This window comes from Schistocerca piceifrons, chromosome 8, assembly GCF_021461385.2.
Source record: "Schistocerca piceifrons isolate TAMUIC-IGC-003096 chromosome 8, iqSchPice1.1, whole genome shotgun sequence".
NCBI classification, from domain to species: Eukaryota; Metazoa; Arthropoda; class Insecta; order Orthoptera; family Acrididae; genus Schistocerca; species Schistocerca piceifrons.
In genome coordinates, this window is record NC_060145.1 from 252,324,557 (window position 1) to 252,352,418 (window position 27,862).

A 27,862-nucleotide genomic window follows, 5' to 3' on the forward strand; every position below is an offset into this window, starting at 1 on the left:
TGCAGCCACGTCTCGATCCCGGAGTCAACAGATGGGGACGTTTGCAAGACAACAACCATCTGCACCAACAGTTCGATGACATTTACAGCAGCATGGACTATCAGCTCGGAGACTTTGGCTGCGGTTACCCTAGACGCTGCATCACAGACAGGAGGGCCTGTGACGGTGTACTCAGTGACGAAGAACCTGGGTGCACAAATGGCAAAATGTCATTTTTTCGGATGAATCCATGTTCTGTTTACAGCATCATGATGGATGTATCCATGTTTGGCGACATCGCAGTGAATGCACATTGTAAGCGAGTATTCGTCATCGCCATACTGGTGTATCACCCGGCACGATGGTATGGGGTGCCACTGGTTACACGTCTCGGTCACCTCTTGTTCGCATTGACTGTGAACAGTGGACATTACATTTCAGATGTGTTACGACCAGTGGCTCTACCCATCATTTGATCCCTGTGAAACCCTACATTTCAGCAGGATAATGCACAACCGCATGCTGCAGGTCCTATATTGGCCTTTCTGGATACAGAAAATGTTCAAATGATGCCCTGGCCAGCACATTCTCCAGATCTCTCACCAATTGAAAACGTCTGATCAATGGTGGCCGAGCAACTGGGTCGTCACAATACACCAATCACTCAATCACTACTCTTGATAAACTGTGGTATCGTGTTGAAGCTGCATGGGCAGCTGTACCTGTACATGCCATCCAAGCCCTGTTTGACTCAATGCCCAGGCATATCAAGGCCACTATTATGACCAAAGGTGGTTGTTCTGGGTACTGATTTCTCAGGATCTATGCACCCAAATTTTGTGAAAATATAATCACATGTCAGTTCTAGTACAATATATTTGTCCAATGAAGACCCATTTATCATCTACATTTTTCTTGGTGTAGCAATTTTAATGACCAGTAGTGTATTTGATTTCTTAAGCCCCTGCCGTACGTTCATGCTCGTGAAAACCATTTTTGAATATCTATTGTTGTTTCAGAGATATTTGAGGTGGCAGAGTTAGGTGAGACACCCTGTATAGTGCACTTTATTTGTAACTTAGCTTGGAATCAACAGAATCCAATATGTGTATTCCTGAAGTTGTTGACTTTCTACTCAATGAGCACAATAACCACAGACTTAGCAAGACAACACATTTAATACAGATAATACAGAATCAATAATAAATTACTAAGAAGCTATACATATCAGAAAAAAGGGAATCGAAAGATATTGCTACATTTTCACACATCAGCAAGTTACTATCCCACAGTAGTCCATCAACCATAATCATGGCTCTGATAGATGTGTGATCCAACAGCTCTCTCTCTCTCCCCAACACTACTTGAGGAAGGAAGAAGGGTTACTGCCATATCTCAGCTGTCATAATGTGACAAGAAGTAATGCAAAGTCACATCCTCATGTATGACTAAGAGGTGCAACAAGCGACCATCAGCTATATCACACTGCATTTTGTTTGGGTGCAACTGTTCACTAGCCAGAACTTGTACAAATTTTCGGACGTCCACTCTCACGGATCGAATCTTTTCTGGATCAGGCAATGCATCTGGAACAAAGAGAGTAATTACATGTAATTCTGTAAAAGAAAAACTCATTGAAATTATGAAAGCCTGAAAAAAAATTAAACCTTCATTGTCAGGTGAATAAAATAGATATTATTTTAAGCTAACACTGAGGATTATGTCACTATAAATGGAGTGTTATAGGAGCTGGGGGAACAAAGTGGCGTCCTGTTTAATAGACTACCCTGTTATTCACTTCAAGTAATTCATGGAAATCACAGCATACCCACATAGGAATGGCTGGTTGAGGATTTGGATATTGCTCCTCCTCAATAAGAGTCTACACAACTTGTGATAGTCTTATATGGAATACAAATCATGGAAAAAGTAAAGGTAACTCAGCTATCATTCGAGTGGTTGAAATCATCGACAAGTGCATGATATGATTTTGGAAGGTCAGCATATAAAGGTGTGTGAAATTGCTAAGAATACCAGAAAGCTTTGCGCAAGATGGGTGACATGTTCTCACTGTGGATTACAAATGCATTCATGACACTTTCCAAAAAGTGTTTGATGTGATGATCTTTTTTTTTTTAAAAGAAAAAGAAAAAAAGAAAGAAAAAAAAAGGGACAGAAGTGACTTTTTGCATCAATATGTGACAGTGGATGAAACATGAATTCACCACTACACCCACTACACACTCAAGTCCAGCAATCTATGTAGTGGACATAAGCTGGTTATTCAGCTCCATAGAATACAAGGACAGTCCCACCGATGGGAAAGATGTTGGCATCAGTGTTTTGGGTTGTGAAACGAATTTTGTTGGATGACTATCTTGAAAAAGGTACAACTGTAACTGGACAATACTACTGTCATCTTCTCATGAAACTGGACACAAGCATTCATGAAAAAGAGATCCAGCTAAAAGAACAAAATAGTCATATACCTTAGGACACTGCATCCATACAAAAAAGTGTCTTGGGAATGGGGAACCCAAGGGATGTGCATTATGAAATGCTGGAACATCCACTCTATTCCGCAGATTTGGTTCCCTCAATCTCAAAACTGAAGAAATTACTCGCTGGTCAGCACTTTTCCTCCAGTCAAGAAGCCACAGCCACTACAGATGGGTACTTTGCAGCTCTTCTGGAGAAATGCTACAGAGAAGGGATAATGGCATTGGATCACCACTGGATGAAATGTATTAATATTGCAGAAGTTTATACGGAAAAATAAAACTTCTTTGAAAGCATAAATTGTCATTAACACTATTGGGCTGAGCACTTTTCAGACCACCCTCATACTGTGTCTTATCTTTATTTAAAGCTCAGAAAATTGGAAAACTGTAATTACTTGGAGCACCTGTACAGTGCTATAAATGTCAAACATAGTTTCATTGTGGTTTCTCATGAACTCTCTCAATGCAAACAGAAATTCCATGAATAACTCCAGATAGCTTACACTTCTTGAAGCAACTAGTGTCAGCTACTCTGACAAAGCAAGACATAAATTTTCAACTTACTGAGAAACTGCTCATTACAATAAGGTAAATTTGAGCAAGTATTTCAGTGTCCTTAAAAATGACACTATCAAAAGCTTATTTTTAATAAGGCCACATAACATGGCACTTAATACCATGTGGTAGGTAAAAAAATAATGGTTGCAAGTTAATTAATCTACAATAGTATTTCTACAAAATTTCAGTTTCACAAAGCAATACACAATTCAGCTTGAGGTGTATTCAGAAGAAACAATGCTGTATTTGAAGTTACCATTGATGGAGTAGCAGTGGGCACACGCTTAAGCTTGTATTGGCAGTGTACGAAAAAGACAAACGCGAGAGAGATTTTTAGACTGGAAAGAGGCATGGCTCTCCTTTCAGTGTTAAAATAAATATAAATATGACATATTTATAAGGAACGTCCAGACTCGCTGCTGCATGATATTAATTTTCATTTCCTTCCACTTGTACTAAATATGTGTTTAGGCTTCATTGCCATTATCGAACAAACACACAAAAATTAATAGCATCTACAACTGCTATAAACACAGACTGCTCCTGTTGCTGCTGCTACTACTACTACTACTACTACTACTACTACTACTACTGCTGCTGCTACTGCTACTACTACTGCATACAGCAACCACAGATATATACACAACTAAACTAAATAATGTATATATCATCTGTGTAACAGTGCTTATACAGGATGTTTCACAATGTTTTGTCAATTCAAAATTTAAATAATATGCAAACTAGTTGCAAAACAAAGCTGAACATTTTCACAAGGTACAACATTTACCCACGTTTACTTATAAACACTATATTGGAACAATGATGACCATTCACAGCTATACAACACTAGAGGCATTTCACTCAGTTTTTGAACACATCTTTCATAACTGCTGGAGGGATTCTGGAAATCTCATTGCGAATTCTATCTATTTAACTGCTGATAGCTTCTTGACCAGCCATTTGAGAAAGTTCTGGTAACAAATGGTGAGAGTTTGCCCGTAAACTGCTACACACATGTTCAATGTACTCTGGAGTTCAGACGGTTTTCCAAAGACTGGTTGATTTTGATTCCATGCACTGGTAGTTGCATGGAAGTTTCTCATTCTCTTCAACATTGTTCCCCGAGCAGGAATTGGATATCACAGCTGAATCTTGAAATGCTTACGAAAGACATGCTGCAAATGCACAATAGATTTGTCGTAGTGGAAACAGCATTCCATCACAAAGTTGCTTTAACCAATATGACATGATTACTCCCCTGTATATGGTATGAAACTTAACACTTTGTGCTACCAATAGATGGTGCCACCATTGCCGTATCTTGTTTTTTGAGCATATTATTCAAATTTTAGAATGTCAAAACGTTGTGAAACACACTGTACTACGTAAACATTCAACATCGTAGCTCCAAAACAGTCAAGTTATTGTCATAAAAAAATTAATTACAACCTTAATTCAACAAATACGGAGCAGTCAAAATACTGTTGCCAACAATTTTATACGCATGTCAATCCATCTAGACACTATACATGTAAGTAGCAATCCATGTTCCATGTCCTATCGTAACACAAATATATACAATGAAAATAATGTAACTGACATTGTGCTGCAGGTTGCCTGATAACAACAGTTTAGCTGAAACAGATACATACTGAAAATGGAGAGAAATAAAAATTAATATAACCCTCCATTGACGCTGGACACTCCTTATAAATGTCATTTGCTGACTTATACTATGCTGCAAGCCCTATGGAATATAAACAAGTCAGATATATTAGCTATATTTGGTATGCAGTGATGTACAGCCTAAAATGCATCAGCTGTAAAATAGCTAGTAACTACACTTTTCACAGCTGTTGTTATTGTCGTTGTTGTGGTCTTCAGTCCAGAGACTGGTTTGATGCAGCTCTCCATGCTTATCCATCCTGTGCACGCTGCTTCATCTCCCAGTACGTACTGCAGCCAACATCCTTCTGAATCTGCTTAATGTATTCATCTCTTGGTCACCCTCTAAGGTTTTTACCCTCCACACTGCCCTCCAATACTAAATTGGTGATCCCTTGATGCCTCAGAACATGTCCTACCAGCCAATCCCTTCTTCTAGTCAAGTTGTGCCACAAACTTCTCTTCTCCCCAATCCTATTCAATACCTCCCCATTAGTTACATGATCTACCCACCTTATCTTCACCATTATTCTGTAGCACCACATTTCGAAAGGTTCTATTCTCTTCTTGTCTAAACTATTTATCGTCCACGTTTCACTTCCATACATAGCTACACTCAATACAAATACTATCAGAAACGACTTCCTAACACTTAAATCAATACTCGAAGTTAACAAATTTCTCTTCTTCAGAAACGCTTTCCTTGCCATTGCCAGTCTACATTTTATATCCTCTCTACTTTGACCATCAGTTATTTTGCTCCCCAAATAACAAAACTCCTTTACTACTTCAAGTGTCTCATTTCCTAATCTAATTCCCTCAGCATCACCCGACTTAATTCGACAACATTCCATTATCCTCATTTTGCTTTTGTTGATGTTCATCTTATACCCTCCTTTCAAGACACTGTCCATTCCGTTCAACGGCTCTTCCAGGTCCTTTGCTGTCTCTGACAGAATCACAATGTCATCGGCGAACCTCAAAATTTTTATTTCTTCTCCATGTAATTTAATACCTACTCCAAATTTTTCTTTTGTTTCCTTTACTGCTTGCTCAATATACAGAATGAATAACATCGGGGAGAGGCTACGACCCTGTCTCACTCCCTTCTCAGCCATTGCTTCCCTTTCATGTCCCACAACTCTTGTACCTGCCATCTGGTTTCTGTACAAATTGTGAATAGCCTTTTGCTCCCTGTATTTTACCTCTGCCACCTTCAGAATTTGAAACAGAGTATTCCAATCAACATTGTTAAAAGCTTTCTCTAAGTCTACAAATGCTAGAAATGTATGTTTGCCTTTCCTTAATGTGTCTTCTAAGATAAGTCGTAGGATCAGTATTGCGTCATGTGTTCCAACATTTCTATGGACTCCAAAACTGATTTTCCCTGAGGTTGGCTTCTACCAGTTTTTCCATTCATCTGTAAAAAAATTTGTGTCAGTATTTTGCAGCCGTGACTTATTAAACTGATAGTTCGGTAATTTTCACATCTGTCAACACCTCCTTTCTTTGGGATTGGAATTATTATATTCTTCTTGAAGTCTGACGGTATTTCGCCAGTCTCATACATCTTGCTTATCAGATGGTAGAGTTTTGTCAGGCTATCAGTAGTTCTAATGGAATCTTGTCTACTCCCGGGGCCTTGTTTGGACTTAGGTCTTTCACTGCTCTGTCAAACTCTTCACACAGTATCATATCTCCCATTTCATCTTTATCTATGTCCTCTTCCATTTCCATAATATTGTCCTCATGTACATCATCCTTGTATAGATCCTCTGTATACTCCTTCCACCTTTCTGCTTTCTCTTCTTTGCTTAGAACTGGGTTTCCATTTGAGCTCTTGATATTCACACAAGTGATTTTCTTTTCTCCAAAGGTCTCCTTAATTTTCCTGTAGGCAGTATCTACTTACCCCCAGTGATATATGCCTCAAATCCTTACACTTGCCCTCTAGCCTTCCGTGCTTAGCCATTCTGCACTTCCTGTTGATCTAATTTTTTAGATGTTTGTATTCATTTTTGCCTGCTTCATTTACTGCATTTTTATATTTTCTCCTTTCATCAATTAAATTCAATATTTCTTCTGTTACCCAAGGACTTCTACTAGCGCTCATCTTTTTACATACTTGATCCTCTGCTACCTTCACTATTTCGTCTCTCAAAGCTACCCCCTCTTCTTCCCCCGTTCTTGTCAATCGTTCCCTAATGCACTCCGTGAAACTCTACAACCTCTGGTTCTTTCATTTATCCAGGTCCCATCTCCTTAAATTCCCACCTTTTTGCAGTTTCTTCAGTTTTAATCTACGGTTCATAACCAATAGATTGTGGTCAAAGTCCACATCTGCCCCTGGAAATGTCTTACAATTTAAAACCTGGTTCCTAAATCTCTGTCTTATCATTACATAATCTATCTGAAACCTTCCAGTGTCTCCATGTATACAACCTTCTTTCATGATTCTTGAACCAAGTGTTAGCCTATGATTAAGTTATGCTCTGTGGAAAATTCTACCAGGCGGCTTCCTCTTTCATTTCTTACCCCCATTTTATGTATGTAACTGATTTTCTTATTTATTTTGAAAATGCCTAGTTAATATCTTTCATTATAGAGTGAAATCAATAATTGTTTCATTACTTAAATTCTATTGTTGATGTATAAACAAATACAAATTCTGTACTAATTATACACATTTGGAAGATGAAATACTAGTAATCTTAAAGTATCTATTTAGCTCTTTTTGTCAACATGTTAGCAAAGCCAGCCTTCAATTAATTCCAAAGTAATTAACAGTTTTGTCAAAAGTATTGTTTATGTAACTATATACGTTAATTTCATGATTTAAACAAATAATTCGACTTAACCCCTGTAGTAAAAGAAACTGTTAAAAAGAACCAATTTTTTGATGTAGTCAGTTAATTGTGTGAAGTAAGTTTTAATTGTAATTTCTGTTAATTTTACTTCGAACAATGTGTAAGTTCAGTACCTATTATTGTGAGGATATATAAGGGCCCAGTTTTTGATCACAAGACAGTCAGTCCACAGCTGAGTTTCAGACAAGGAACTAGTGTTGGTCAGAATGGCAACAATGCATTAACTTAACAGTGTAATAAGTGTTACATAATTAGGTCATGTGTTAAAACAGTGACAGTGTCTGCTCCATATGTACCTTTCTATTCTTCAAGAACTTTGTGGTTAGGCTTTTACTGCTCGCAGATGTTCAACAGTAAACTATTTTAGCAGTATGTGGATGGCTCGCCTGCTAACTATTAGTGAGGCTTATAGGAAGTTAGAACAACAGTGCACTGGCCATATATAACTGTGCATTATTGGGTGGTTGTGAAAAGTGAAAGTGAAAGACTGTGAAATGCAATTGTGCATCTGTCGGCTACATCATTTACTTAAGACAGTACTGCACATGGCCACCTCCTATTTTTTTTAGCTAGTACGTCAACACTGAGGACAACAAACAAAGAAACAAAGGAGGCGAACCGCTACACATTCAATTAATTTTAAAGTAAAATTTTGCCAAATTATATGACTAAAACTCTTAAGAAGTTTCAGTCTTATGTAAAATCTGTAACTGGATTAAAATCATTTATACAGCCACTCGGTGACCATATGCACAAAAACAGGAGAAAGAGAGAAGGATGAAACACCAAATTTGGTTTTTTGAATTTGTTTCACTGCTAAAAAAAAAAAAATGTAATACTGCTCCTCTGTTCAACAACAACATGAATGCCAAATTGGCATATATTGGGATAAGCCTTGCAAAATAGAAATCGAACTAAAATGGCTCGGCAGTGATAGACTTCTGGAACGGAAGGGACACTTATTTCTACAGAGATAATGCAAAAGTACTTGTTCCTCTACCAAGAGTAGTTTACTGTAGGTCACTGAAGGAATGAAGAGCACCTAATGACCAGAAAGAAGTGCGGTCATTCCCATCTTCACAATAGGTTTCTTGGACCGACCCATATAATTATCAGGCCTGTATCACAGTCGTCAATTTGTTCTAGAATTATGGAACACATCTAATGCTAACACAGATTTTGAAGAGTTTAAACTATCATCTATTAAAACCAACACAGATTCTCAGATTCTGCAAACAAAGATCTTTTGAATCTCAGCTCACTCTGTTCATCCACGAGATCTATGTTGATTCCATGTTTCCTTGAATTTCAGAGGGCATTCGACACATTACTGCGCTGTCTTTACTGTCTTTTAGGGAACACAATATGAGATTAACAAGTATTGGATCAGAATTGTGTTTGGATTCAGGGGTTCCTTACAGACAGAACTAAACAAATCAGCCTTAATGGAATAAAATCAGTACATTTAAAGGTTATGTAAATTGAAGGTGAAGAGGGGACAAAAAAAGGAAAGGGACTGTTAATGTCGGCTGCAGCAGGACTTTAGTGGAATCAGCAGCGATGAGTGAAAATGCGTGCCGGACTAGGAATCAAACCCAGGATCTCCTGCTTACAATACAGTTGCGTTAATCAATGCGCCATCTGAACACAGTGTTTATTGCAAACGTGTGGCCTATTTGGTACGTCTTTCGAGTGACTCACACTCTACCTAGTGCCACCTATCCACAGCCCTGTACATGTCCCTTATGCTCACTACTTTGAGATTCCCACAGGATGTTGAACGTTATTTTGTGCATCCACACTGAAGATGGTGGATTCATTGCCCATCAAGATGAATCAAATTATATGAATTCACCTTCACGGGTGATGAATCCACCAGCTTCAGTGCGGATGCACAATAACTTCCAACCTCATGTGGGAAACTCAAAGTGGTGAGCATGGAGGACATGGACAGGGACTGTAGATAGTTGGCCAAGACATTTGCTCAGATAGTCCACACAGTTGTGAGAAACATTGTGTCTGGATGGTGCAGTGGTTGAATCTGGTCTGGTATACATTTCCACCTGTTGCAGCTGATTTCGCATGAAGTCTCTTTGCAGCTGACCACATTAGTCTCTTTCCTTTCTCCCCCTCCACCATCAATTTACACAATACAGCAACAAAAATAATCGATTTTTGACGCGCACACGTGCACACGCGCACACACACACACACACGCACACACACACACACACACAGGCAGAGGGTGTATATTGGCAACAAGCAATATCCTGTTGCAAAGCATGATCTACAACATGACAATCGTGAGCTCGGTGACTGTTTCACAACATGAGCCACCTGGGTTCCTCCCCAGACACCAGTTTCTCAGAAATCTGCAGGTGGGAACTAGCCCTATAACATGTCCTTGGTTCTCGCCACCCACATGGCCTTAATTTACATTAATTTCTTCTGTCTCAGCATTTCCTCACAGTAACTGCTCTTTTCCTCACTCTGTTTTAGTTTTCTACATCTTTCATTGTCTTAACCATCTATTTTTCACTGCCCCCCCCCCCCCCCTTTGGCTTTTTACTCTTACTAACTCACACATGATGTTTAAGCAGTAATCTCTGTCTTGCATTTACCCTGTCTTCCACCTTTGAGATCTCAGGTTTTCAAATCTCATCCAATGCAGTCCCCAACACTTGGTCTTTCCTTCTCATCCCGTCTGGTAAGTCTCCCCTGACCTGCAGTTCTGGGTGACTTTCCTGAAATCTATCCATTTTCCTAGACCTCTCCGGTCCTTTTCCTTCATCCCTCTTCCTTCCCCTTCGACCCTTCTGCCTGAAGGAGAAGCCATTGGCTCCAAAAGCTTCCCTAATTATAACCTCCTTTTATGCATGTGACACAGCTTGATGAGTGGATTTTTTATCCATCCAATTAAATTACTATACATAACATGCATCACAGCTGCAGATTCCGTATGGTGTCTGTTCTTTTGGACATGTTCGAAAGAACTGACACCTTGCAGTCATATTACATTTAAAAGTAACTCTGGGAGTGCCCCAAGAGAGTGTTATAAGGCTGTTACTGTTTACAGTTTATATTAATGATCTTTCTAGTGGATATGTTGAAGGTCCCATGAGGGTATTCAAGGACAACTTTGTTGTCTGTAAGAAAGGTGCAATGCCAGAAGACTATAGAAAAATGCTGGAAAATCTATAGAGAATTCATGACTGATGCAGGGCTTGGCAAATAATGATGAATGTAATATATTGTGCACAAATAGGTGAAGAAATCCACTACTGTTTGATAACACTATAGGCGACAAATCATTGGAAATATTAACTACCGCAAAATACATATGAGAAACTATATGTACTGACATAAGAAGGCCTGACCATATAAAACAAATACTACAGGAAGCCAGGCTGAGATTTGTAGGGAGAATATGAAAGAAATGTAATTCATTCATGATAGATGATGCTTGTAAATTACTTGTTTGACTTATTCAATCTGGGGCACTTTCATGAGTAGGATGAATAGAAAAGTGGTGCATTCCATCATATGTTCGTTTATTCAGTGTAGGAGAGTTTGGAACTACTCAACAAACTCCAATGACAAATCCTACAAAAGAGGCATTGTGCATCACAGAAAGATTTAATGCTGAAATTCTAAGAGTTGGACAACATATTACTTACGCCCTCATATCCCTTGCAAAATGATGATGAGAAAATAGTATTATGAGCTCACAAAGAGCTAGAGCGACAATTGTTCTTCCCATGCACCATTTATAAATGGAACAGGCAAGGTGGGAAAAGGAAATGTTACCAAAGTACCTTCTGCCACACACAGTAAGGTGGTTTGCAGAGCATAGATATGCTTATTTACATGAACTAAATGAGAAAAATCACATACAAAAATCAAAATAACTATGTGAAACACGTATACAGGATTGATTTTTGATTTATTTTTGTCAGTTACAACATATATGCACTCAATATCTTACACATCCACATTATAATTATGAATTGATTAGTCTTTTTTCATTTTTAATAGCATGTTTGATGATCATACGACAATATTAAATTAGCCCTACAAAAATGCGGTGTTTCAATGGACTTTGAAACAAAAAACTATTTTAGGCAGATTAGTTAGTATAATACTCAAAAATTATATGTTCAGAAGTAGGAAAGTTCTGGTAAAAGTCAAAAGTTTAATTCATGCCATCATCTACACATTAACTGAGTTGAGCATTGCTGAAATTGATGTATGAAGCACATGTGATTCAGCGTTTAGAGACAATTTTTTAATAAACTTACTTGCTGTGCTGTTTATATTGAGATCGCTGAACTGAGTTCTTAGTCTGACAATATCTGTCCGTGTTTCAATTACAAGTGTTCCCAGTGAATTGGCCCCAACTTCCAAATACAAGTTGATGTTACGCATACGTTCTGCTATTGTTCGCAAAATCCTGAAATTTGGGAAATCTATACTAACCTGAAAAATGGAAAGACATGACATATTCTTAAGATCATGCAATAACATAAACATTACAGTCTTAACATAGTTCAACAATATTTTGGCTTTGGAGCACAGCTTATATTGCTATTTAAGTATTTAGTGAGTATTATGAAGTGATAATTCAGAATAATGGTTTGGAGATAGACCAACAACATTAAAACATGATTAAAATGATGATAATGACAATAATGTTTGCTCCTCCTACTCTCCATCCCTCCCACTCCTCTCAAAGCAGTATTATGCTGCCACCTTGCCTATGGATACCTGTAGATGTAGAAGATGAGGATACAAGACGTGTCTAATGCACCTACCCAGCACATCTTACTTCAGTCCTGTCACAGACATATCCTAGTCTATCAAAAGTAAAGCCACTTGTGAAAGGTGTCACATCATATACCAACTCTGTTGTAACTTCTGCAGTGTTTTACATGGGCACGACCACCAGCCAGCTGTTTATCCAAATGAATGGCCACTGCCAAACTGTGGCTAATAGCAGTGTTGATGAGCCAGTGGTAGAGCATACAGTTTAGCACAAGATGCCTGATGATAATGGCTACTTCACAACCAGAGCCCTCTGAATCCTTCTATCCCCAACACCAGCTTATCTGAATTATATAGATGGGGATTGTCCTTTCAATACATTCTTTGATCTCATAAGCTTCCTAGCCTCAATCTCTGCTAGCCCATGCCCCACCTTCACTCCTGCCTCATGACCCTAACTTCACTCATTCTGCAGTTACAACCTTCTCTCTGCAAACTCCCTCTTCCTCTGTTCTATCTCCCCTTCCCAAAGCATCCTTCCATTTTACTATGTGCTGTGCACAATTCCTCCTGTCTGGAGCCAGAACAGGCTCAACAGTGCCACAGACCTACAACATACAACTACTGCCTCCCCCTCCCAGCTGTCAGTCATCCTTTCCCAACCCTCCCTTCTATTTCTTACCTCCATTCTCTCCTTGTTCACTCCATCTGACACAGCTCCTGAACCCAGTTGAGCTGCAACGCCAGCACAATATAGTCAGTCAGGACAATGCAACCATGCCTGTACATGAATCTTCCAGTAGCTCTGAGGAAGATTTCGTATGAAATTTAACATAATTCTCAGTCTTATTTTATGTTCCGGTCAACAACTCAACTGCACGATGAGCTGTTAGCTGTACTTCTTGCATTATTTATATTCCACCAAAGCTTTTCCATTACCATAAACAGCATGGGTTAAATTTTGATTTACAATCCATAAAACTCTTGCAGTATCAAGGAATCTTCTCTTCACTTTGGTAGTGAAGTGAAGAGAGAGAGAGAGAGAGAGAGAGAGAGAGAGAGAGAGAGAGAGAGAGTGAGTGAGTGAGTGAGTGAGTGAGTGTGTGTGTGTGTGTGTGTGTGTGTGTGTGTGTGTGTGTGTGTTTTGGAGGGGGGGGGGGGGGGGAGGAGTGTAACAATTGAACTATGAAGGAAGATCAAGGCCTGACTAAAGGAAGTAGGTTCAAATAGATGCAGACTGCAGTTGTTATACAGAGATGATGAGGCTTGCACAGGATAAACTACTATCGAGGATTGCATCAAACCATTCTTCACAATGAAGACTACAACTATAAAAAACAAAACAGGAAAATAATCTGCATGTAGACTTTGCCTTCTTATGTAGGGTTCAGAATTTGTTTCTGTGTTCTGGTGTGAAAGTCTTTGACATGATCCCATCTAATACTGCAAGACCTCGAGTAACCCTAAAACTAAATACTACAAAAAGAAAAGTACCTTAGTTGCCAGCCCTCCTAAAACTTGTCTGATTATCCAGATTCAAGGATTTAAGAGTCATGTTAATTCCATTACAAGCAATGCTTTTTGTCTATTCTCGTGACACATAAGCAACATTTATAGGACAAATGTCATAAGTATCAAGCCGGAGACACTAACAGGAGAAACAGAAGCTTTTTATTGTAACCAAGCAAGTAGCAGCTTATTCAAACATACATAATTTTAGCATGAGTATGTACAAACAGAGTGTAGAAGTCCAAAATGTTAGTTATTAAATCTAAGAACTGCTTTTTTATGTTTATGATTAATTTCATATCCCTGAAGGTTCTTCCTTGTGATATGAGCAACATAAAATATGGAATGTATGAATAAAAAATAGCACACACTGTAAAATGCATCTTTTGTGTGCAGAACCAAAATTATTTTCCCTGTGCAAGGAGCTTTGTTTTCTTTATAAAGGCCACTAACAGTTTCTAGCTTGACTCAGTTATGGGTGACATTAATAACACAGTGTCTAATGATGACAATGTGTTGTTGCCCCCACACCGCTATACCAAATACGAGGGCTATCCACAAAGTACATTACATTTTGGAATTAAAAATAAATAAAGTATTGGAAATTTTTTTTATTATATACAGATGAAAGCCACACTTAAATACTACTTTTCTACATAGTTGCCATTTAAATTAAGGCACTTATCGTAGCGATGGACGAGCTTGGAAATTCCTTCGTCGTAAAATTCGGCCGCCTGCGCCTTCAACCACGTGGTTACCTCTTCTTTTGGGACAGAAAAGGTGTGATTTTTGTGGATTTCTTGGAAAGAGGCACTACAGTAAACTCTCAAAGGTATTGGCAAACTCTGCACAACCTCAGAAGAGCAATACAAAACACGTGCAGGGGAAAGTTGGGCTCAAAGATCTTGCTGATTCACGACAACACCCGAGCCCACACGGCAAATGCCACTCGTGAAGTGGGAGTTGTTTCCTCATCCACCGTACAGTCCCGACCTGGCACCGAGCGACTTCCACTTATTCCCAGCAATGAAGAAGTGCTTGGCTATGCAGTGTTTTGATGGCGACGCACAGCTTAAAGAAGAGGTAACCATGTGGTTGAAGGCACAGGCGGGCGAATTTTACTATGAAGGAATTTCCAAGCTCGTCCATCGCTACGGTAAGTGCCTTAATTTAAATGGCAACAATGTAGAAAAGTAGTATTTAAGTGTGGCTTTCATCTGTATATAATAAAATAAATTTCTAATACTTTATTTATTTTTAATTCCAAAACGTAATGTACTTTGTGGACAGCCCTCGTATTACCATCTACATGACAATTTCTTCTTTACATGAGTCTCAAATAATTGTGCAGGTCCATGATGTAATTAATTGTACTTGTTAGCTCATTTGAGTAAATAGGTATTTGTATAACTGAATATGCAACCAGATACTGTCAGATTTCATTAGTATTATATATTTTTACCTGGGGACACAGGGGAAATAGCAGACACTCTCCCATAAAATATTTCCAGTATGGCTGTGAGAGCCTCAAGATGTGTTGGTATACAAGATTCATCTAACAATTAGTGTTACACTGGTGCCAACTGTAAAACTGTACTTCAGCAGAATTTTTTTACTTTGACAAAAGTCATATACAGCACTAAAAAATGATATAAAGTTTCCAATTTTTTCTGTATCTTATAAATATATCTGGTTTTGTCTTTGGCAAACACAAAACAATGCTAATTGTGTATTAAATCCTAGCTAAAGATATTAGTGTAAATGTGTTACGTTAGACAAGCTGCTTCTGGCTTGGGCATAGCCATATCATATTTCCTGAACCATTCTCAAGTTTTTAACCATTTGGTGGAACAAGACTGTGTGTGTTTCTTATCTAGCACTATGGATAAGGTAAGCTCAACAGATGGTTGATACTTTCCTCCATTCAACAAGAGTCTTGAGTCTCTAAGAAGGAATGCCACAGCAGTGTAGCCAGTGAAGACAGACGAAGCACCACAGCTTATAGTCTTCAGAAACTGCCATCATAACCAACAACCCTTCTCCTGTCATAATAAGCACTTCATGGACCAACCATTCAGCACTACCTTATGTGTTCCACAGAGAGCCATATTCAGATTTACAAGGATCATTTATTATAAGTGTATCAACTCAAGGAATAGTGTGGATGTAATAAACATCGACACATGTCATTTACCATCATGAATGATGATAAATGCTCAGCAGCTACTTCGGGATATGAGACTTTTGAAATCCAGAGTGATGTGCACAGTAAAAATCCTTAAAGATTCTACTCAGAAAAGGTTCTTTTGGCATAATATTTATTTAAAAAGCACATCCAAAAATGAACATACCTAAACCCTTTGCTATTCTATATAGCCATTACCAGTAATTATATGTCACATCAGTTTCACACAACAATGGTGCAACGTATTTTCCAAGAATAGAGTGGTTTGCTGTTCTCTTCACACTCAACTTTCACTAATTGTTTTATTAACCTATCATCATAAAGCCAATTAAATATTTGCACACTGAATGTCCTGTCTATAAGAACCTGAGAGTCATTTGCATGATCCAATATCCATGAGAAAACTGCTCATCAATTACCTAACAAATTGGATACCATGAAGCAAAGACAATGTAACTGCCAGCAATATACCTCTTTCCAAATGTGACAGAAATTTGTTTCTGAATCATTGTATGTGGGGTGGGGGGAAAAAACAAGAGAAGAAGAGGAAGAAGAAGAATCGGATTTATCACAATGTGACCAGATTTTGGCTGACTAATTAATTAAAAATGAACTTATTTGCACTATGAAATTATCAAAATTCAAATACAATGGGGGGAAATATGTCCTTGCTGACCTTTAAATCAAGTTTCATTCCTAGAATTTCCTGAAATAATGTTATTGAATTCCTTTGCAAATGAAATTTATATAAAACTGTGTAGTCCTCCACCATTAATCTTCAAATTGCTGCCAGTAGCATTGAGCACAAACACATCAAAAAGTGGCTTCACAAGTAGAAAGAATGCAGTCATGTTAGGAAACCAGAATACTAAGTAAAGGGCTAAAGGTAAATATACTACAATATCAATGAAATGAAAATTCATGTTGAGGACGCGAAAGTTATATATTTCTGAATTCATAAATAAATTTAAAAAAGGAAAATGTAAATGCTGAAATAGGCAATACACAAGTTGTCCAAATGAATAATGGATTTTCAATGCAGTAAAGAATAAAATTAGAACTTTGAAATATATTCCTCAATTGACTGTGAAGTAAAAGTTATGCCATGTCTGATATGCAATTGCTTCACATAAAAGAAATTTCATGTTCAGATACTAAGTTTTAAGCTTAAACATTACATGAAAAAAATTCAGAAAATTTACTGTTTGTGTAATTTGTAATGTTGGTAATATCATTATTTGCATCAGCTGAAGCATGAACTGCTAGCCACAGACTATTTTAATCTGGGAGTTGTACAACACTATGTCAGAGTTTCTGTTGTGATCACTTTTATGTAATATTCAACATTTAGGAATAAGAAAAATCAGTTATACTACCAAGATTTGACAAGTTTGAGGAGCAGGCATACAGATTGTACATTGAGATTTGTCTATAGCTTTCCAGTGTTGTTCTGCATGACACTCACAATGTAAGGGGGAAAAAAGAAATAACACAACAGAGCTTGTGCAGTTTAAATGCAGAGATTTATCTACACAGTTTCAAGGAAATCATGAAGTTTCTTGTATTTGAAGCTCCTTAAGCAATTATTTTTGTTGTAAATGGTTTTCAGTACAATTGTTGTGCAACAATATTAGATCAGATCAAAACTGTAGTTGCTCAACAAGTTACTATACTGGGTGATTCAAAAAGAATACCACAACTTTAGGAATTTAAAACTCTGCAACGACAAAAGGCAGAGCTAAGCACTATCTGTCAGAGAATTAAGGGAGCTATAAAGTTTCATTTAGTTGTACATTTGTTCACTTGAGGCGCTGTTGACTAGGCGTCAGCATCAGTTGATGCTAAGATGGCGACCGCTCAACAGAAAGCTTTTTGTGTTATTGAGTACGGCAGAAGTGAATCGACGACAGTTGTTCAGCATGCATTTCGAATGAAGTATGGTGTTAAACCTCCCGATAGGTGATGTATTAAACGTTGGTATAAACAGTTTACAGAGAATGGGTGTTTGTGCAAAGGGAAAAGTTCTGGACGGCCGAGAACGAGTGATGAAAATGTAGCACGCATCCAGCAAGCATTTATTCGCAGCCCAGGAAAATCGACTCGCAGAGCTAGCAGAGAGCTGCAAATTCCACAATCAACTGTATGGAGAGTCCTACGAAAAAGGTTAGTTATGAAACCTTATCGTCTGAAATTGGTTCAAGCACTGTCTGCAGCTGATAAGATTAAAAGAATCGATTTCTGTGATTTTATCCTTGCTCAAATGGAAACAGATGAATCTTTCATTTCAAAGATTGTGTTTAGTGATGAAGCAACTTTCCACACTAACGGGAAAGTCAACCGTCACAATGTCTGTATATGGGGCACTGAGAATCTGTGGGAAACAACTCAGTATGAACATGACTCGCCTAAGGTGAACGTTTTCTGTGCCATTTCAGCCAATAAAGTTTTTGGTCCCTTTTTCTTCGAAGGTGCTACTGTAACTGGACTACAGTATCTGGAGATGTTAGAGAATTGGCTGTTCCCTCAGCTCGAACAAGAAGCACAACAATTCATATTTCAGCAGGATGGAGCGCCACCAAATTGGCACTTATCTGTCCATAACTACCTGAACGTCAACTACCTGAGGCGATGGATCGGCCGCCAGGCAGCCCGTGACAGAGCACTTCATCACTGGCCTCCAAGAAGCCCTGATCTTACCCCGTGCGATTTTTTCTTATGGGGGTATGTTAAGGATATGGTGTTCCGGCCACCTCTCCCAGCCACCATTGATGATTTGAAACGTGAAATAACAGCAGCTATTCAAACTGTTACGCCTGATATGCTACAGAGAGTGTGGAACGAGTTGGAGTATCGGGTTGATATTGCTCGAGTGTCTGGAGGGGGCCATATTGAACATCTCTGAACTTGTTTTTGAGTGAAAAAAAAAAACCTTTTTAAATACTCTTTGTAATGATGTATAACAGAAGGTTATATTATGTTTCTTTCATTAAATACACATTTTTAAAGTTGTGGTATTCTTTTTAAATCACCCTGTATATTAAGGGCACTTGTGAATACAAACTGGATGGCTAATGACAATAAGCTGATATTAGCCAGTTCAATGCTATAGTTGTCAGTACCATTACTAATCTTGTTAGACATTAATTAGGTTAAAAGATCTAAAATACACACATTTTCAATATACAAAACCAATGTGTATTTCATTTTCCCCACTCTCCAACCTCATTCACTGAGACTGAAATCGTAAAAATAGAACAGCATTTTCACATTTGTTTCATGTTCATGATGTCTCTTGCAGTGCAAACAACTTTCATAGGTGTGCCATGTACACTTATTTGCAACAGAAACTTATTTGGGGTCAACCAAACTTTGCAGTACCACCTGTCTGCTTTGACCAGTGATTTAACTGTGTTGTGTAATGTCATGGCAATGCGGTGTGTTTGAAATGTATTTGTAGAGAGTGTGTTGGAATATGTGGCGGCACTTCCTTGTGTGGGACATTTGTTTGTAAATTGATTGTGAGCCTGTTAATGACTCATTGGACTGCTTGAGTGCTGTTTGTTAGAATAATATTGGAAGAGTTTGAGGCAGTTTGTTACAGAGTTATTTTGATGGCACTTGTGGGCAATAGATTCATTTTTGGGTTTAGAATCATTAGTGCAGTATGTAGTTCATGCTTGGACATTTAATTTCGTGTATCATATTTTGTTAATTGTGGATGTAACAATGTATTACATGAGTGGATCTCTGCATGCCACAATGGGGGATGGCATGTGATTAATATTAAATTTCTACAGTCGTTTGGTCTAATTTCTGAGTATGTGAAGTAGTACATTTTTGGAGAACATTTGAGTTGCTGCATCTTTAATCAGGATATGACATAATCAGCAGGACAATGTATGGCATCTGGATGGTTTCCTGGTTTGAGAGGTTGAGACAGGCCATTTGAAAGATTGTGCTGATACATTTTTGGTATCCTTATATCTGCGTTCAGCCAACTTTGGATGGGAAGCACATTTATATACTATTTTTTTATTGCAATATGTATAGTATATGTGCATAACTGTGTATTTCTTGTGTATCAAAACTAGTATTAACACAATTTTTTTGCATTTCTTGGGTTGCACTGTTAGTTGAAGATAATTATGATGGAATGCGACTGGTCACTATTATTATTTTAGCTACATCGTGGGTTTCATTTTGAGCTTTACAGGTCAAGCGAAATTTCTGGTACAACTGTTTGGAGCTGCGTATCAATCCATGGTACAGTGGACTTTGTTCGAGTTATAAGGGTCGAGGGAAATTTCTGACACCAGTTTTGTTGTTGGTTTGTTTTTTGTCTTCAGGTTTTTCTTAGTGCAGTTTTGTTGGTTGCTGAAGATTTGGTGTGCTTCTTTTTTGTGTTAGTCTCTGTTTTGATGTTTCCTTGTTATTAGGACTGCCACATATTTTAGAAATCCTGTAATTCGTGTGGTTGTCCTGTTGGTTTCATCTTGCTTCTGCAATTTATATTTTGTATTATATGTGTCTTTTTGTGTGTCTAATGAGTGATGTCATGGTCACGATGTTGTATAAGCTTGAAATAAGGATGTCCACCAGTTTGAAGATGTCACAGCTCAAAGCCAACATGTGATGCCACAATTTTCAGGTTTGCACTGACTTGGATCAGGACACAGCCGGATATTCTGTTGAGAGTAAAGATATTTCTGTTTTGTTTTTGCTGATAATTTAGAAGGAGTGGTTCATCCCTACTTCTCCCTTTCATTTTATGGAGGAATACAGTAAAGCCCGTGGTAATTTGAGCTAACCGAGGCTGAGGCTGCCTCAAATTACAAAACTCAGTTAACTATCACTAAATCAATGGGTAAATCATGAATAAAAGTTTAATGAGCACAATAATGATTAAAAATAAAAAAAAACAATTCAGTTCATACCTGTATTATATGTACATGTAAAGGTACAAATTTCCAAGCTGCAAAAATGTAAGTTACATTTTAAAGAAACAGTCCATTGTCCTCTGTTTTAAAATAGAGCCTCATTTTATAGCAGCAATGTTGTGCCGTTTTCTAAGAAGCATGGTGTCAGTGGGGGTAGCTACTGCTTGCTCCTCGATATAACACAGTGCCACATCTAATGCTGCCAAACCCTTGGTGTGAGTGATCACTGGTACAGTTTCTTTTGTGCAATTCCAGATTGCCACTGTCTTCAGCAGGTTCACTAACCATTTCAGCAATTGCAAGATTGGTCACTTCAAACTGTTCATCCATTCTGAAACATCAACGCATTCACATTTTCAGATCCAGCAAGCTTTGTCTTTAGTTCTGCCAACCGTAGCTCATCTTCGTCTGTAATGTAGGTATCTGTTTCATTCCATAAAATCTGGTTCCAAAACTTTTTTAATGTCTCCGCCTTTATTTCAGACCATTAATCAGTTATCCTGTAAACTACATGTTTTATCACAGTTTTTTTAGAAGTTCTTTGATGGTTCCTTCACCTTCTGTTGTTCGTAGAAGCACCTGAAGCAAATGATGATGATACTTTTTTCAAAGCACTGTAAAACAACTTGGTCTACCGACTGCATTTAACTTGTCATGTTCGGGGGGTATAATAACAATGCGGACATACTATCACATTGTAATTCTTCCTCATCAGGGTGTGAAGCAATATTGTCAAGTATTGAGACTGCTCTCGAAGGCAGTCTCTGGAACAAAATTGCCATAAAACCACTTGTTACAAATATTTTTGTCCACCCGAGCATTTTTGGTGAACATACGTAATGGGCAATGCAGAAGTAGTGATATTTTTTAAAGCTCGAGGCTTCCTTGTTACCAGCAGCTTCAGTTTATGATCTCCATTTGCATTTGATGCAGCAAGAACTGTTAACCTCCTTTAAGTGTTTTGTAGCCCAGGGCAGCCTTTTCTTTTTTTGAGGCTAGAGCTGTAGATGGAAGCATTATATAATTTAGCCCTGTTCCACCACAATTATCCAGTTGATTGGATAAGATTATCTTCTTGTATGATCTTTCTTAATTTCTCACAAATATTTGCAACAGATTGAGAATCTGCAGAAAGTTTTCCATCATAAATTTCAAGCTTCCTTATGCCATATTACTTCTTCCACTTCTACAACCATCCTGAACTTGCAGTAAAATCTTCTTCGCCATCCTTTCACTCACTCCTAAAAAATTCAGCTTTTTCTTGCAGAACAGGCCCTGAAATTAGAATTCTGTTTCGTCTTTGTTGGGTAAAAACGAAACAAGCGTCACTCATTTTTTTCATACTCAGATTTCTACACTGACTTCCTCATATGATGAAATAAAACACTTGCTTGATGAAAACTTCTCAATTTTGTCTCTGTTTCTATGCCAATCTCCAACTGTCATTTCACCAACTCCACAGCAACAAGACTTTTTCACATTTCTCTTTTGTCTAGTCCTTTCAAAGCATCCAGTTTCACAGAATAAAATTTTCATTCCACAGCGGAGTGTGCACTGATATGAAACTTCCTGGCAGATTAAAACTGTGTGCCGACAAAGACTCAAACTTGGGACCTTTGCCTTATGCGGGAAAGTGCTCTACTGACTTCACGTTCAATGGCTCAAATTTTCTCTTACATCTACCACTCATTGCAATGTGTGAATTAAAACACTAAAAAGCATTTAGTTACATGCATACAGTACACTGAACATACATAAAAAACTTTAAAATTAATGTGAGACAGATGGGTTCACGACAGTGCTGTTGTTACTACACAACCATCTACAGTACATACAACAACAGTCAGTCAATGTTGTGAAATGTGTACTGTATTGTTACTTAGGCATACTGTATTTTAATGAACACTGCTGCTAGTAAGGTACAACAGTAACAATGGTATGCACTGTACATCTGATTGTCAAGCAGTCTCAATAAGTGTTGGTTCCACAAACAAAGAGCATCCCACTCCTCAATACCTAATGGTACCCGTCCATTAGTTACAGAAATGCATTAGCACCCTGAGGCTAAGGTTGTTTCTGTGCGTTATGAACGAGAGCTCTATGTGGGACAGTTTTACCTGTACTGTACATTGAAAATTGAAAGTAAGTTCAAAATGTAATGCATTCGAAAGTGTGTAATATGCACATGCGCCAACGTATTAAAACGGACTTTTACTCTAGTTCTAGATAAAATTTTAATTTTATTAAGACCAGCTCAAATTACACAGAACCTCGAAATAGCAGGGCTCTACTGTACCAGTAAAGGATCAGTTAGAAACTTTCAGTAAAGAGCAACTCACTGTTTTTAGTAATATTTGTGTTTCGTTCCTTTCAGACCAAGAAATTAACGATGAATTTATTAATAAAAGAAATAAATTTCCTAATTGAGTCCATGATCACGGTGAAAGCCATAATCGGATCTGTAATTAAGACTTTTCATACTTATGTCGACAGGTAATAACATATACTTAACCTTGATCTTAATTACAGGTCTAATGACGGCCGTAACCAAAGCATTGTAAATAAATGCTAGCACAAGGCTGTTGCAAATTAAATGTTAAAATCCACCATCATAGAGCATACGGGCATGTTGTGTCTGTGTTGTGGTCTTCAGTATGAAGGCTGGTTTGATGCAGCTTCGATGATACTCTATCCTGTGTGAGCCTCATCATCTCCAAATAACTAATATTATGTCGATCTAAGTGTGGTTAGTTACTATAGCTGATGGTGTAAATTCATATCTTACTAGCCTACTATTCATTAGAAAGTCAGTACATAAAAGGATATAAATTTGCCTTCGAGCTGCATTACATTGCAAGAAAATTTATTATTAGAACAATACAAAGAAGTGCATAAGTGGGGAAGTTCAACTAGTCTACAAAAGAGATTGCTTACAAATCAATCGTGTTACTGGTTCTACAATATTGCTTAAGTGTGTGAGACCCGTACCAAATAGGACTAACAGAGGATATTGAACATATACAGAGAAGGGCAACATGAATGGTCACTGGTGTGTTTACTTTGTGGGAGAGTGTCACAGAGATACTGAAGGAGCTGAACTGGCAGACTTTTGAGGACAGTCGTATGCTCACCCAAGAAATTTTATTAACAAATATTCAAGAACCAGCTTTAAAGGATTATTCTAGTGATATAATACAACCCCCTATGTATTGTTCACACAGGGGTCATGATGATAAGATCAGAATAATTACTACACTCACAGAGGCATTCAAACAGTCAGTTTTCCCATGCGTGGTTGGAACACGAAGAAACCATAACTGGTACAATGGGATGCAACCTCTACCATACACCTGATGGTGGTTTGCAGAGTATAGATGTAGATGCAAAAATGAATCAAGTGAAACAGCCAATTTTTACAGGTTACTTCATGTTTTTTCGAAATGTTTAACTGCTACACAGCTCTACACAAACTATGCTTTAAAGTGTAGATGATTTTTCATGTCTGGCATCAAAACAATATAAATCATTTAAGAAGTAAAAGTAACTGTGAATAGCTGAGGTGTTGAATCATCAAAAGGCACAAAAAGAAGACTGAAAATTTAGCTAGTTTCAGAGAAATCATTTTTTGAGCTAGATTACGCATATTTTGTGGTAGGCAGCCACCAAAACACAGGTGTACAGAGGTGTGTGTGTGTGTGTGTGTGTGTGTGTGTGTGTGTGTGTGTGTGTGTGTGTGTGTGTGTGTGTTTTAGACAAGTCAAGTCTTTGTAAATTAATTAACAATGTAGCAGAGATATTTTGTTGCAGGCAAGCACAACAAAAAGACTGTCAAACAAGTAATCTTTCGGCCAGAAAGGCCTCCACAGGAATTAGTCAAAATAACACACACACACACACACACACACACACACACACACACACACACACACAAAGAAAACAGTGTCTCTGGCTGCTGGGCCAACTACAAACAGCAGCACATGATGGGAGAATCAATCTGGGTGGTGGGAGGGAGGAGGAGGAGGCCGGGGTGGGATGGGCATGGATAGCACGGTAGGGGTGGAGCATGGTAAAGTGCTGCTTGTGGGAGGGTACAGCAGCTAGGTGCATTCAGGAGTTTTGACGGAGTGGGAACAGATGGTTGTAGGACAATGACTAAAAAACACTGAGGCCATGAGGGTTATGGGAATGTAAGATATACTGCAGGAAGAGTTCCACCTGAGCAATTCAGAAGCACTGGTGCTAGTAGGAAGGATCCAGGTGGCATAGGCTGTGTTACAGCCATTAAAATGAAGAACATTGTATTGGGCAGTGTGCTCACCAACCGGGTGGTCAAGCTTTTTGCTGGCCACAATTTGTTGGTGGTCATTCATGTGGACAGACATCTTGTCGGCTATCATGCCCACAAAGAACGCAGCACAGTGGTTGCAGCTGAGATTCTTGATCACAGGACTGATTTCACAGGTAGCCTTGCCTTTGATGGGATAGTCGATGCTTGTGACCAGCCTGGAGTAGGTGGTGGTGGGAGGATGTATGGGATAGGTCTTGCATCAAGGTCTATTACAGGGAACCATGAGGCAAGGGCTTCGGAGTATGGGTTATGTAGGGATGGAGAAGGACATTGTGTGGGTTCAGTGGGCAGTGGAATACCAATGAGAGGTGGTAAAAACCCTGGCAGAGAATGTGATTCAGTTACTCCAGTCCTGGATGGTTGTTCTATCCTGGATTTTCCATTGTCTGTAAATTAATTACTTTATTCATTGTGTTCCACCTAGATAAAGTTTAGTAGAAAAATCTTCAGTGATATGAAAAAAGTCAAGGTATATGTTAACCAAAGGCAAGAGCCCTCTGAATTAATAAGAAGCTCTCGCTATACTGCTGACTCCTATTTCTGCTTACACCAGCAACATGCTATGTATTTTATGTATTGTGGTTGAGAATTATGCTCACACTACTTCATGCTTGTAATGCAACAGAACATGGTGCAGTAAAACAGTGGGAATAAGAGACATTTCTAAACAGAAGTAGGGTTGAACAGGTATTTCTATCGATGTTTTTTGTCAATTTCTATTTTACTTTTTAACGTTTTGCTATTTACCTAGTACACCTACTCAGTCAAAGGAAACAGAGTAGCTATTTTGACAAAATTAATGAAATAACATCAATTTATTCCGAATATCTAGGGCTTTTTAGACAGTGACATAGCCTGCACCTGTACAGCATTCTATTCTCATAAAGATGAGATTCCTCAATTTAATTGCTACAGACTAGTCATTGTGTTAGGGGAGATAAAATATTTGGGCCACATAATAAATCAGCAAATGGATAACAGGAATGTTTGATACGAGTCATTGGCATGGATCAAGGAGATAGGGAACACACGACAAATGTCGTAAAGTTACAGACCAGTCTGTTGCCACAACCAGGTGTTTTCAGAATCACATTTGTTGGTTTTGCCAACTTACAACCACACTGTTACCTGCCAACTAACAATAAAACTGTGAATATATGCACCGAAAAGGTGACGTGACAGCGGCCACTAAAGCTACGTCACTAGGCAAAGTTGACAACTCGTATCTAACATTCCTCTTGGCCCTCATTAAATTACTTGCAGTAAGGACTGTTTGAACTTACAACTATTATGCACATTGTTCATCTCAGTATTATCACACAGTTTTATCTTTTGGCATGCTATTGATGTCTGAATCCAAATGCCAAGAACATAATGCTATGATCCGTGGAGCTTAACTCATTTATCAAGGCATCTTCTCAGCCTGTTGACGTTCCTTCCAATGGACACAATGACAATAAACAACACAAATAAGATAGAAATACTTGAAGGGAACTAAAATATGACTCTCTGAATACAACTGATTTCTAAAGCCAGAGAAAATAATACAATAAAATTACAGTCATTCAGAAATTATTTAGTGACATTTCTGATTCTTTTACGAGCAAACAGGTTTAACGAAACTGAAAAGCTGATCACAAATGCTGTAATTAACTCAACCTTAATAAGTTGGAAATGGAACAAGCAGTGACATACATCAAAAGTTGGCAGGACAGGGTCTTCAAGGCTCCCCCACTGTCTCCGTGGGACAACAGTCACAGGAATGTCGTGTACACAAAGCCGTGATTGTCCCTAGAAAAAAAAGGGACCGGATTACATTTACAATACTCTCTGCAACACACACTCTTAAACATTTACGTGCAAATTTTCGAAACTAAGAATAAGAACATCATTATTAGTCATAGAAAACAAACGCGAAAAGTTTTCTGAATTACCGATTCTATCTCAAAAGTGAGGCAAGGTGACATTTTGTTCGTCAGTTTCATTTTCACTGATTTAGTACTCGCTGATGTCCTCAAGTTGGCCGTAGCCCGCGCCAATAGGTCTGAAACAAGGGAACTGCTGTTAACATTCCGATTAAATGTCATTGTAAAAATACTTACTGTCGGCATTCTTACCTGGTGAAAAAATTAAACATATCATATTGTGTGTGTTGGAGACACCGACCACTGTATACTCGTTGAAGAAATGGGCCTGTTCTATTATACAATATGCCAATGGTCGCTCCAGAGTTGAACCATCCGACACAGTGAAAAATATCTTGTCCGGTGTTATTCGCAACTTACAGTCTTTCGTCAGTTTTGCCAAGGCTCCGATTATATCTGTTATGAAGAATTGTCCAGAAAGAATTAATAAAAGATCCTACCATATAGATTATGTAATGGTATCTCATTAAGTTCATTTTACTCACTTGAAAACTGCTTTATACATAACACCTCCGTCATCTTACCCCTGAACTTCATATTTCTTGTGTGTTTCGTATATTAGTGCGCACTTTCAGCCATTATCGAATGTAAATATAACCTTAATTATGCTTTGAACACCCGCTTCAG

The 27,862-nt window shown here is 38.2% G+C and overlaps 1 protein-coding gene across 1 annotated transcript; it reads right to left on the reverse strand.

Annotated features, from left to right (window-relative positions):
* Positions 1-944: 944 nt before the first annotated feature.
* On the reverse strand, positions 945-27,862 carry LOC124711884 (checkpoint protein HUS1-like). Its single transcript, XM_047242126.1, has 6 exons — positions 27,721-27,862; positions 27,428-27,631; positions 27,245-27,354; positions 27,006-27,101; positions 11,869-12,046; positions 945-1,565 (listed from the first exon to the last, which is right to left on the reverse strand). Exons 1-6 carry the CDS (start codon positions 27,770-27,772, stop codon positions 1,375-1,377), a joined length of 831 nt encoding a protein of 276 aa, XP_047098082.1. The 5' UTR covers positions 27,773-27,862; the 3' UTR covers positions 945-1,374.

Coding starts and splice junctions, on each gene's coding strand:
- LOC124711884 (XM_047242126.1), bottom strand. CDS start 27,772: ATGAAGTTCAGGGGTAAGATGACGGAGGTGTTATGTATAAAGCAGTTT. Junction 27,355..27,427: donor ATGTTTAATTTTTTCACCAG/GTAAGAATGCCG, acceptor CCCTTGTTTCAG/ACCTATTGGCGCGGGCTACG. Junction 1,566..11,868: donor CAATATAAACAGCACAGCAA/GTAAGTTTATTA, acceptor TCTTTGTTCCAG/ATGCATTGCCTGATCCAGAA.